Genomic DNA, 13,000 nt, shown 5'->3' with positions numbered 1-13,000 from the left:
CCGTCCGGCTCCGCGCTGGGGTGGGGGCGGCCGGGCGCGGCGCCCACAGGTGGTCAGGGACCGGGACCAAGCCCCAGGTATGAACCGCTCAGTGGAGTCCCGCTCTTACCTGCGCGATCGTATTTCACCCTGACTTCGGATCTGAGAGGGAAGCCACCTTGTCCCCATTTTACTAATGAAAACAGGGGTTCCGAGGGGTGAGCCCGCTTGCCCGCGAGCGCACGGTAAGAGACGGGATTCCTAGCAGGTAAGCTGCGCACAAAGTCAGTTCTTGGTGAGCGGTTGTTAAATACCACGAGTTCGTGTGGACTCATGGGGACCCCCTTGGAGCCCCAAGGTTGTGACCTTTCGAAAGCCATCCCAGAGCCTTGCTTCTAAAGCAGTCTGGTGGTTTGAGCCTTTCCAGGACTTAATCATTTGTGCCACCCCGGGAACAACTCTGCTCTCTTCTCCACCAGCCTGGAGCGTCCCTGGGCTTCTTTGGCAGTTTTTGGGTGTGGGGGTACCGATGTGTCCGGCATCTCTTAAGATCACTTAACAGAGCCATCATCCAAGTCCCAGGGGAGGGATTTGTCCATAAGTGCATGTCTATTTCAAACCTGCCTCTTTCCCGTGGTACTTTCAGCGAGGTACTTTCAGCGCGGTACTCTCTGTGCCTCAACCTCCCCTTCTGTGAAATGGATAATGTGGGAGGTCATGGACTTGTGTTGGAAGGATGACAGTCCAAATGGCCTCTTTATCCCCACGTAGCTCTCCTTGCACGGAAGGAGAGGGGCAGCGAATACCTGCTGTTTCAGTTATGCTGCCCCTCAGTTTGTCACTCCTCTAATTATTGTCCCTCTTTCACAAAGAACTGGTGCCCCAGAGTGCTGGCACTCCCACCGGGAGTGTCTCCTCTGAGAATGAGGCTGAGGATTGGGCATCTTCCCTAGACCCTGGTCTTCTGGCATGGCCTCGGCCCCTCACTCAGGCCCCAGCCCTTGGGGGAGTGAGGGAACACATACGAGGGGGCTACAAAAAGTTCATGGAACAATCCCAATCGCTTTTCATTCCATCTTTCTGTGAACTTTTTGAAGCCCTCTCGTACGTAGGAAACCTCACTTGTCACTGTTCCATGGTCCGGTGGCGTGAGCACTGCTGGGTTTGGGTCTCTGGGACTCCCCCTCTATTGACGTCAACAGTCAGGCTGCTCCTCTGCCCAAGGCCCTCTGTAACTCCCCAGGGCTAATCCAACAGCTATCTGCTCTCGTCCATGCTAACTCGGTCACGGCCTGCCTGTCTCCCATCATCTCTCACACACATGTGCTGGGCACATGGGATGTCCCTGCCAAGCCAGGCCCTCCTGTGCTTCCCTGACTGTACATGCTGTCCACTGCCACATCTGGAACCCTTCCTGTCCTGTCCTGGGGACCCCACCTCTCTCTCTGTCTCCCCCTCTTCCAAATATTTGTGTGCCTGGAAAATTCCTTCTCACATTTCAAGTTCCAGTCCAAAGGAAGTCAAAGTGCCCCAGCATCCTCAGAAATGCTCCCCTCATCTGACTCCTTGTCTGGTGCTCCCCACCTGTGACTCCTCCTCAAATCCTCCCCTCATCTGGTGCTCTCCACCTGTGACACTTCGTCCGGTGCTCCCCTCATCTGACTTCCTTGTCTGGTGCACCCCGCATCTGTCCATCTCCCCACCAAAGCGATGACTGTGCTGTGCTTTGACCAGTTACATGTTAGTGCCCCACTGGAGTATAAGCTCCTGTGGGCAGGAACAGAGTGGTTTGGGGTCTGTGTCCTGGGGGCCAGCCCAGGGCCTCGACCCTCGTAGGCCCTGACTCACAGGGTGAGAATCAATGCACAGTTAAGTGAATGAACGCACAAGCCAAGAATGACTTTGACCACAACCAGCCCCATAGGACCGGGAAAACCCAGAGTCCCGGACCTTGGGATCAGCCGGGCTCACAGCAAGACACAGAGGATCGCAGGGAGGGCAGAGGACAACACTGGCCCAGAGCCACACAGCCTAGTGGCCAGGATGGGACGAGGCCCTGCTTCCTGGCCTTTGGCCTCAGGCTCACGGAATCCTGTCCGCCTATAATTTCACATCTCCCGGCCCCTGGCTTTCCTCATTCCCCATGGAAGCCTGGCTGCCCGAAGACTCGCTGGGCTTCCGCAGTAACACCTGTCTAATGGGAAGACTCTCAGGGGGCAGTGGGCCTCGGAGAGCTGAAGGTGCACAGAGCTGGGGACCCGGGGTACGAAGGCTCCCTGGCGCTGCAGCCAGCCAGGGCAAGTTTTGAATGTTAGCTTTACCGCTCACACACATGCCCCCTCCCTGGCCCGTCACCTGGAACATGTCTGTGGCTTGTCCTCTCTGAGCTTCATTAGTCGGTGTTCCTGGCGGTAAGGATTCAGAGCTTGGCACATAGTGCCAAACACCAAACCAAGCTTACTGCCACCAGTTGGTGCCCGCTCATAGCTGCTTGCCAGGACAGGGGTGTTTCCAAGACTGACTGTTCAGAGGCGTAGAGTCCCCCCACCCCCTCAGAGACACTGGTGGTTTCAAACTGCCGACCTTGCGGTAAAGAGCCCACTGCGTAACCACTATGCCACAGGGCTCCTGGGGCATACAGTAGGTGTTCAATAAATGCTGGTTACTGATACCACCATCCTGATTCTCCAAGTCCTTTTAGCCACCTGCCTCTGGCTGCAGACCTGCTACATGCTAAGTGACCTTCAAGATGAGGGAGCTTTGACAAACCCAGGCTGGTCTGCTCACTGCACCAGCTCTCCTTTGGAGGACCACCGAGGGGCTGAGGCGGTGGGCTGAGGGACTTCTTCCTCTCATCCTCCCTGTCTTTCACCCCAGCAGTGTCACCTGCCACCTCAGGCAGCTCTTCTCACCTTCCCCAGCCTTGATCTTTTAATCTGCAGAATGGCCGTCTTACCTCCAAGGTGCCTGACCCCATGCTCAGTGTTCCCCAGGGAGCCTTACTGAGTGCAAGCGGCAGCCCATCACGGAGGGGAGAGACCCCAGGCCCAGCCTCTGGGGAGGGCTGGAGGGGGGTGGAAGGGTGGGGGAGATGGAGCCACCTCCTTTCCCTGCCCGGGTGTTTACAGTCCTCGGAGCAGGCAGCAGTTGTGGTTACGAAAGGCCAGATGTGCATGAAACTGGCTGTGGCCCAGGTCTTGGAGGGAGGCACTTTGCACTTCCAGAGTCCCTCGTGGCTCCTCCCCGAGCCCGAGCCCGGCCTGCACCTGGCTCCCTGGCTGGTGAGGAGTCCATCCGGATGAGGTGCTGGTCATTCATTCCACCCCTCACCCCAAAACTGAGCACAGGCCCCACCCTCCAGCCATGGAGGTGTTAAGACTTACTTCCAGGGCCCATGGGGGGAGGTTTAGGTGCTAGGCCACTGGCTTCCTTTCCCCTGGGTGGGATCCCCTTAGGGCTCCGTCTCTGCCTAAAACCAACCACCCCCCTCCTCCCTCTCTACGCACCCTCCTGCCCCTCCCCCCCGCCAGCCTACCCTTTGCCACCTGAGGACCCCCAGAGACAGCAGGAGTGGATTGAACAGCGTGGGCCGGTCCCCGGGCATCCGCCATGAGGTCACCAGTCGGCCCCTGAGTGGGCTCCCAGCCTTGCCCTCTGCTGGCCTCTTGTCTGCCTGTCAAACAGGGTCCAGTGTTGGCCCCCAGGTCCCTTAGGTGGTGTGGGCATCCCTGGCTGTGCACCCCGACCCCCTGCCCACTCTTCCTTGCCCACCTCGCTCTGCCCAGCTGCCCAGAAGGGAACCCCTGAACTCCCCCACTGAGCTAGAAGCCCTGCCGCCATCCTGAGGCCAAAGCACAGGCCCAGGGGAGGGGCTTGGCCCACAGGGGTCTTCAAATGATTCTGAATTAGGTTTGAATGTTAAATCATTGAGAGATTGCACATTGCAAAAACAGATGTCCAGGTTCTCTAGAAAGATCTACAGGTGTGGAAACCCTGGGGGCCACGTTACTCATGGGGAGCCAAGGGCTGGGGTCACACAGGCACTGCCCACAGTCCCCATAGACTCATCTGCTATCTGCCTGACCTGGGTACTGGGCTTGGGACCACCCCAAAAAACAGACTCTCTGCCACTGAATTGGTACCGACTCACAGTGACCCTATAGGACTGCCCCCTGTGGGGTTCCCAGACTAATTCTTTATGAGAGTCGAACTGCTGACCTTGTGGGCAGCAGCCCAATTTGTACGTAATCCATTAGGCCACTAAGGCTCCTTGTGATCCTGCTTTGAGGAAAAGGGAGTCACAGGCTCCTAGAGCCCCCGGGTTACCTCTACTTAGAGTGACCCCTGGGAAAACAGTCTAGCTGGAGCAGCTCCCCACCCCAATCCCTCCCTGCAAAGCCAAAGGACTGCCCAAAGTCACCCAGCAAGCTGAGTCCAAACAGAAAAAACCAGGGGGGGTTATCTGCCACTGGACCTTGAAGCAGCTAGCACAGGGTGGGGAGGGCTTTGGGGGGTGGCGTGCACCCACCCCCACCACAGCCCTAACCACATGGTGTGTCTCCTCCCTCCCGCAGCCTGGACAGTGCTGGATTCTCCTTCCCCAGAGCTGAGGGCAAAGAGGATGTGTGTGGCAGAACAAGTGGATGAGTGAGTGCCCCAATGAATGGGGCAATTATCAGTTCTGCCCATCAAGGCTCCCTGGGGCGAAGGAGGAGAGGTTTTTCCAGGCTGCTGCCCAGCGGCCATTTCTGTGGGGACTAGAGGGGCAGCCCTGAGCTGCTGTTTCCTCTTGGCTCACAAGGAAGTGAGGAAATAGCCCAGAAAGAGGAAGAGCGGAGCTGCCGGAGGCCCGGTGAGGGGGGGGCGGGGGGGACGGGACACTGGTGATCAGAGCTGCTGGTGGGTGCCTCCCCCATTTCACAGATGGGGAGACTGGCCCCCTGCAGGGGCGGGGCCAGTGGGGAGCAGAGTGCCCAGCCTTGCATATGTGCCTGGAGCAGCTCCCTGCCCCAATCCCTCCCTGCACAGCCCTGGCTTGGGGTCAGATGAGGCTAGCCCCCTGGGTGCCAGGCCACCTGGCAGGCACTCTCTTCCCCATCTGTCATACCTGGCGCAGGAGGTGGCCTGGGATACAGTGGGACTAGGAAAACACATCCCCAACAGCCAGGGTGGGTCTCCCTTGCCTCCTGTGCACTCCCCCACCCCACCCCCACCCCATCCCACCCGGGGTTCGGCCTTCAGCTCTGACCTCACCTCTCTGGGGGCTGAGTGTGATGATGAGAGCAGTCTGTTTGGCAGCCGGAAGGCAGGGCGGGGCACAGCAGTGTGGCTCAGCTGCAGCCAGGCCTGGAGCAGCCCCATGGTTCCCAGCCCCCACATGCAGCCCCAGGCTGGGTACCTCCTGGGCCCTTTGGGCTGCGTGTTTGGCCCTAGCTCCTGGAAGTCCTACCCGCTCTCCTGGCCTGGCCCAGCTCCTCAGAATGGGGACTGTGCCCCTAGAGACTTTGAGGGTCCCAGACCCAGGGAAGAGAGTGACCTTCTCAGGGCGGCTCAGTAGGTCAGAAGCAAAAGCCAGAGACTGTTCCCCAGCTACCCGGGCCCCAGACTTCCCTCTGCTAACCAGGCTGGCTGCTGCACACCCACCCTGCACACAAATGGCACAGCCGATCTTGGTCTGGACGGGCCCCAAGCTCATCTGAGGGATTCAGTCCACCTCCCACCTGATTTCTTTTCCCCTCCCCTCCCCACAGGCCCAGGCCCAGGCCCCAACTACCGAGTCTGCCTGCTTCAGGTCAGTCAGGGAGTCCTGGTCTCTGCTTGGTTCTGACACCTCAGGCTTCTCTGGTTGGAACTGGAGATGAGAAAGAATCAGATGGATTAGCCCACATCCATCCATCCATCTACCTTTGCATCCATTCACCAAACATCCATCTAGGATCCAGGCTTCAGTAGATCCATGCATCCATCCCTCCAGTCAATAGCCATCCTCCATTCATCCGTCCACCCATCTGACCAACACTGATCCTTTATTCTGTCTATCAGCATCTACCCAACATCAATTCTCTAGTCGATCAACATCAATCCAACATCAGTCCTCTGGCCTATCTATCAACATCTACCCAACATTGATCCTCTAGTCCCCAGTCAGCCAGCATCCATGTGTCTTGCCTCTGTCCGTCCAACTGCCATTCATCTACACATCCAACTACACATACTTCTAATATGTATCTGTCCATGCACCATCCACCCATCCATACTCCACCCAACATCACTGTCGCCACTGTCAAGCCAGCCTTCATCTTTGTAACATCCAACATCTGCGCATCCCTCATTAATCACCAGCCTATCCAGCTGTCATCCACCCATGTAGCCAAATGCATCGTCCATCACCCATTCACACACCCACCACCAACCCACTGACCCATCCAGCCTTCATCCGCTCCTTGCATGCACCCCAAAACCAAGACACCAAACTCATCGTCACAAAGTTGGTTCCAACTCACAGCCATCCCATAGGACAGGGTAGGGCTGCCCCTGTGGGTTTCCAAGATGTGTTGCACTAAGTAAAGCGGCCGCACAACACCTCGTAGAGTATTGAAAAGCAGCGATGTTACTTTGAGGACTAAGGTGCACCCGACCCGAGCCCTGGCGTTCTCCCGTGACTCAGGCGTGTGAGAGTTGGACTCTGAATAAAGAAGACTGAAGTTGGATGCATTTGAATGCGGGGCTGGAGAAGAATATGGAAAGTATCGTGGACTGCTAACGGGGCAAACTGATCTGTCTTGGAAGAGTGTGGCCAGAGTGCTCTTTAGAGGCACGGATGGCCAAGACTTTGACTTACCTCCTTTGGACTTATCATTACATGCTTTGGACAAACACTGGTCAGGAGAGCCCAGTCCCTGGAGAAGGACATCATGTTTGGTAGAGCAGAGGGGCAGCGGAAAAGAGGAAGGCCCTCAAGGAGATGGATGGACACAGTGGCTGCCACCGTGGGCTTGGAGGTGGGAATGATTGTGAGGATGGTGCGGACGACCATGCTGCGTTCTGTTCTGCTGTGCTTACAGTTGCTTTGGGTCGGAACCAGCTTAATGGCACCCAAGAACGCCAGCTCTACAGGAGCATGAATCCCTGTGTTGTTCCCCAGGCATGCACCCATGCATCCACAAATTCACTGATCAGTATCCAGGGCGCTGAACCCCTCCTCTGTGCTGTACCAGGACCCCAGACCTGAAGCGTCTTCACGGAGACACAGCCCTGACCCCCGGAGAGCTCGTGCTTCTGATGGGAGAATGACAAACGAGTGTGACCAGATGGAGGGCAACAGTCACCAAGCCCAGAAGGGGGCATCACCAGGCGGGGACTGGGGTGAGCATCCAGGGACATCTTCTCAGACAGGGGCACCTGGTCTGAGACTTAAACGGGGAACAGGAGCGGGGCAGGGGACCAGGAAGGGAAGAGCCCTGTGAGTGAGAACTGCAGGCGCAGGCGCAGGGAGATGCGCCCACCAAGCCCTGCAGCACAAAAGGGTGGTCCGGGAGGAAGCTAAAGGGCCGCAGGAGCCCAGGCATGGCCTGGTGAGCACCGGCTGCAGCTTGCCTTGGGCTTGGGGATTTGGCCTGTTTTGTCACCTGTGAAATACCCATAAGCACCTGGTGTTCCCACCCACTCACCTGCCCCTCACCTCCCAGACTCCCTCCTTGGTGTACTTCTGGCTGAAGAGTCAGACCTTCCAGTCCCCTCTTCTGGAGGCCAGTCTGCAGCTTTCCAGCATCCACCAGACACAGTCTCATGTGTGCCCTCCCCGAGTTGTCTGGGGCCCACCTGCCTCTCCAACCGCCTGCTGGCAGCCGGCAAACCACAGCACAGTGGCCCAGCCCGGCAGCACTTGTCTGTGCTCAAGACCCATCGGAGGCTGGAAGGGCAAAGCCACAGGCCAACAAAGGGGAAAGGGGGACCCAGAGGTGCAGCGGTTAGCACTTGGCTGCTAACTGAAAGGCCAGAGGTTCGAATCCCCCAGCCACTCCAGGGGAGAAAGAGGCGGCCATCTGTGTCTGCAAAGATACCAGGCGTGGGAACCCTGTGGGGCAGCTCTACCCTGTCCTCTAGGGTTGGGGCGGACTCCGTGGTAACAGGTGGTGGGAGGGAGAGAGGGGCCTGTCCCCAATCCTGCCACAGGCCCCAATGCTTCAGAAAGTGGGAGTCAAAAGCAGGGAGGAGCTCCAGGGTCCATGAATACCTAGTAAGTCTGAGCCTCGGTTTCTTTGTCTGTAAAATGGGGATCATGGCTCCTGCTTTGTGTCCATGTGAACCACATAGGGTGAAACCTGGCAGATGAATGGGATGGGGTGGGGGTGGGGGCAGCAGGACACTGGGCACCAAGATGAGGAGAGTTTGTGTGACCCCACTGTGCAGCTGTCCCCAGGTCTCAGGGCTTCAGCCTCCTCCTGGCCCCAGCCCCTCGGAAAGCTGTTCCGAGCTCTGAGGCAGCACCCAAGTACCTCTGCCTTGGGGATGGTGTCAACCTGGGCAGAGGTCCTCTAGCACTGTGCTGAGGGGACAGGGCAGGGCTTGGCAAGCACTCCTCTCCATTCCCTGTGCCCTCATCGGAGCAGTCTGCCTCAGAGACCCCCCAGGATCATGCGCATCGCTGCCTCCGTGAGACAAGGGACTGGGGGCTGGGGACCGATGTGAGCCTCTCCTGGCCCTCCAGGACTAGGCCCAACGACCAGGGGTGGTATGTGCCCCGCACAGCAGGCCCAGAGGGAGAAGGCTCCGCCAGGACATGTGCTGGAGGACTCGGGGTGCTCGTTGCCTGCAGCAACCCTGGCTTCCGCCCTGTGCCAGCCCTGCCCAGCCGTGAGACCCTGGCCAGTGGCTCAACCTCTCTGCACCTCTCTCGGTGTGTCTGGAAACAAGCCTCGCCTTTCTCATCCTGTTGCCATGGTGAGTGTGCGGTTATGCCGAATGGATCCAAACTCACAGCAACCCTCAGGTGACAGAGTGGGGCTGCCCCCAGTGTTTTCTAGGCTGATACCTTTCCCAGAGCAGGTGGACTGGCCTTTCTCCCTCGGGGCTCCTGGGGGGGTGGGGGGGTTTGAACTGCTGACCTTTCAGCCAGCAGCCAAGTGCCTAACCTCCATGGCACCCCTGGGCTTTTGCATTGGGAAATTGCACACTGATGTCTCAGGCCCAGCAGGTAGCCAGGATGTGCTGCTAGGAGGGATGGGGATGGGGGAGGTGTCCGGTCTGGACAGGGACTTCTCCTTGCATCCACACGGAGGCCTTTTCCAGGAGTCTGTCTGGGGCAGGACAAGCGGACTCACCTCCCGCTCCGGTGAGCTGGGGCCCTCCTCGGGGCTCCAGCTCCGCAGCCGGCCCGACTCCTCCAGATCAGCCATCGGTGAGCTCTCTGGTCCACTTGTCACTTTGGTCTTTGGCCACTGGGTGGAGGTGCAGGCAGGGCTGGGCGGCTGGGCTGGGCGTTGGGGCCACTGCTCGGGGCTGTGTCCATTGGCTAGGGTGGCCTCGGCCCAGGCTTCAGGCTGGCTGTGTGACTCTGGCTCTGCGATGCCCTTTGTGCTTGGGGGACCCAGCTCGGGCTCTGAAGACTTGGCTGGGCCAGCCTGATGTCCAGCTGAGTCCCTGCTGGGCAGCCGGGCCTGCAGGAGCCCCAGGAAACCTTCCCAGGCCAGCCTCGGCAGGTGGGCTGCGAGCAGCGACTCCCCTGGTTGGGCCCAGGTCCCCTCAGTGGGCACCTGGAAGAGGCTCAGCAGGTCCCTCCAGTCAAACTCCGAGCGCTTCTCAGGGTCTCGGGGAGGTGGGCCTGTGCCTTCTGCCCCCCAGTCCGTGGTGCTCGCTATCTCAGGCTGCCGGGATGGCGAGAGCCCTGGAGGGCTCATGGGTGGGTAGGGACTGGCCAGCTCCTGGAGGCTGCCCCAGCCCCTCTGGACTGGCCTCTCGGGGGCCTCTCGTACACTGTTCCTGGGGGTCTCCTTCCAGGCCTCTGACGGCTGCCCCCAGCTCTCCTGGGCCTCCCTGGAAGGGCCCCTCCATGTGCCCTCAGGGCCTCTGGCAGCCCCCCAGCTGGACTCCCCAGGACCTGGGCTCTCCTGGAAGCTGCAGTTCCTCTCCAGGTGTTGGGGAGCGCTCCGGGGCCCTGGGGGTGCCTCCTGACTCTGCCGCACCCCCAGGGGCTTCCCCGGACCCCCTCGGCCTCTCTCTGCAGGTCCTTCTGCCTGGCACTCCCGCTCCAAGGTCCTGGCTGATGTCCTGGGGGGCTGTGAGGACCCCTGGAGCCTCCGGTCCCCCTCAGGGTGCCTCTCCGGGATCCTGGCACGAGGGGCCTCGGCTCTGCTCCGCCGGGCTGGCTCTGCCTGCTTAGGAGGGGACACAGTCACCAGTGGATGCGGCCAGGGCTAGCTGAAGCTCCAGGCCCAGGGCTGGGTGGCCACTATCTAGGAGGGTGGGGACCCCAGGGTCTCAGCGTATCCCAAGAGAGGAGGACGGGCTGTCCTCACTCCATGCAGCACCCACGGGCCCTCGGATTCCTCTGTGAGTGGCCCCCTCTTTGCTGTCACCTACTTTCCTCCGTCCCTGAAACAGATCTGTAAAGAGCTGGTCCAGGACTCCCCACCCCACAAGAGATTGATTCCAGCCCAGACGATCAGGTGCCTGAGTGGCCACAGCTAACACCTCAGCGTCCCACGGGGCAGGGCCGAGTATGCCGAGAAAATAACCAGAACCCAAGCTCACTGCCACCGAGTGAACCCATTCTGAGTCATTGTGACCCTGTCGGACAGGGTCGAACAGCCCCTGTGGGTTGCCAAGACCCGAGCTCCAGCGGAGCGGCTGGTGGTATTGAACTGTGACCTTGAGGTTAGCAGTCCAAAGTCTAACCACTCCACCACCTGGGTCCCTTTAAAACACAGCTGTTTTAAAAACACAAATTCCCACCCCTGAGAAGACAGTCCCCCCCACACACACACAGGCACCTTGGGGCTTATCTGAGCCTGGCTCAGGCTGGCAGGGCACTCCAAGGGGCGGTGGGGGAGGGGAGCAGGGGGAATTTGGGCCTTGCACAACTTTGCCCAGAGCTGCTGGCCTGCGGAGTGGGGGACCCTGCTGGCCCCTGGTGCAGGGAAGAAGCGGTGGCCTGTCCCTTGGGGGGGCCAGGGGGTGGGGTGGGGGGAGAGGGCTGGCAGTGCTCACCTCCCTGCTGAGGGCAGGGCTGGACTGTCTTCGGAGCAGTTGGCTTTGACCTTGGCCGGGTCGCTGTGACCGCCCCTCGTCCCGGGCCTGGGAGGCCCCCGGTGCCTCGGGCTTCCTATGGGCAAATGCAGCGCCCCTCTGAGGGCCTTTGGGACTGTTCCCCGTATCCCAGCAGCCCCTCCTCTCTGCTCCCACCCACCTGGCTCTACGGGGCCTCAGTTTCCCCTTCTGAAATAGGGGGAGGGTGGACTCCACTCTACCTGCCTCAGGAATGAGATGGGGGAAGGGCAGGCTAAGACAAGGTCACATGAGGCCCTGACCATGGCTGCCTGTCTACTCTGACTACCCCCCCATTCCCCACCCCAACCACCCACCCCCAGACAAAGGTTAGACTGGGTCTGGTGGGGATTAAGGTTTATTGAGCACCTACTGTGTACCGGGCACTGTGCACACAGAATCCAGCAGCACATGTTTATCAAGCACTTCCTAGATTCCTGATGCCAACTCCCCTCCTGGTACATAGGATCTCCCGTCATACTCTCGAACCCCCTTGAGGAGGGGGCGGGCAGGAGGTGCAGAATACGGTGTCGTGTGCCCCAGATTCCGTTCTGTCCTCTCTGCCCTGTCCCTGCCAGATGGGGTGTTCTGGTCGTTCCTCCCTGCCTCACCTTGCCCACTCGGTGCTAGTGAACAAGAGGGTTCACGGCTGTTGGGGAAAGAGCTCTTAGCCACATCAGCAGGAGGGGACACAGCTGTTCCCACACAGCTTCAGACAAGCCAGCGGATGCCCTGCAGTCTCTAACGCAGCAGGACTTCAGGCGTGGCGGCCCTGTCTGGCTACGAAACTTCTAACCTGTACAAAGGCTCTCACTGGACTGCACTGTCTTGCTTACGAATGGGCGGGCCCGGTCATTAATGTTTAATGTGGCGTCTCTGTTTGCCGGGAGGGGGAAGCGCTCAGCCAAACAGGAGCTGGGCACCTCTCTCCCGTCCCACCCATGGGGGGGGGGGGAGCGGAGAAAAGGCCCAAGCACTCCCTGCAAGTGGATTTCAAAGAGGCTTAAGAGCTGGATTTCCTCTCAGTGGCCAGTGGGGGCCTGTCTCCCTGGCTGGACTGAAACCAGAGGAGAAAGCTCAAGAGAGAGACCACCCTGTGCTGAGCCCACACACCCGCCGGCAAAAAGGGAGGGAAGAGGGAGCTCCATGGGGGTGCCCATGAGACCCCTTCCCTGCCATCAGTCTCCCGCTCCGCAGAATCCCCCGGACAGTGAAGTTTTAGGGGCTTGGGTCACCCAGTCTTTTCTGACTGCTGGAGACCCTGCAGGACTGCGCAGAACTGCCCCTGAGGGTGTCCAAGGTGGTCAATCTTTCCAGGAGCAGACAGCCTCATCTTTCTCCCACGGGGCGGCTGGTGGGTTTGAACCGTCAACCTTGCAGTTAGCAGCCCAATGTTTAACCCATTAGGGCTCCTTACACAGATGTTTTCAAAGGACTCGGGGTTTTCAACTGGGACAAGACGCCACACATGGGGGAGTGTGAAAACGACTCAGGTGAATAACAGAACCTTGATTATAAAGGTAAGGGAATCCATCTCAACAAGAGCACAATCGGATAAACTCCCAGTCAAATATATGGAAATAACTGGGTAAAATCAAGTTCGTGATGCGGGAAAGAGGGCAGATACTCCCGGATGCTGACAGAAATTCTTTCTCAGGAAAACATTTGAGCTTTGGTTTCAAGACCTTCACGTCCCTGCTGAGTTATCAGATCAAAAGTACAGACATTGACATCAGACCAAAACTTAAAAAAAATT

The 13,000-nt window shown here is 59.0% G+C and overlaps 1 protein-coding gene across 1 annotated transcript in view; it reads right to left on the bottom strand.

Moving 5' to 3' along the window:
* Positions 1-13,000, bottom strand: part of LOC101643049 (TRIO and F-actin binding protein) — a 63,224-nt gene that overhangs the window by 25,877 nt on the left and 24,347 nt on the right. Inside the window, exons 7-11 of the mRNA XM_013004035.2 lie at positions 11,188-11,302; positions 9,945-10,394; positions 9,303-9,902; positions 5,753-5,830; positions 3,515-3,652 (exon numbers count right to left, since the gene is read on the bottom strand). Coding sequence (XP_012859489.1) covers positions 3,515-3,652; positions 5,753-5,830; positions 9,303-9,902; positions 9,945-10,394; positions 11,188-11,302 — 1,381 coding nt within the window. The remainder of the gene's footprint in view (positions 1-3,514; positions 3,653-5,752; positions 5,831-9,302; positions 9,903-9,944; positions 10,395-11,187; positions 11,303-13,000) is intronic.

Source organism: Echinops telfairi, unplaced genomic scaffold, assembly GCF_000313985.2.
Source record: "Echinops telfairi isolate 266 unplaced genomic scaffold, ASM31398v2 ScPeMD7_2;HRSCAF=8, whole genome shotgun sequence".
NCBI classification, from domain to species: domain Eukaryota; kingdom Metazoa; phylum Chordata; class Mammalia; order Afrosoricida; family Tenrecidae; genus Echinops; species Echinops telfairi.
Note: the sequence above shows the minus strand (reverse complement) of the source record. Positions and strands in the feature narration are given on the sequence as shown.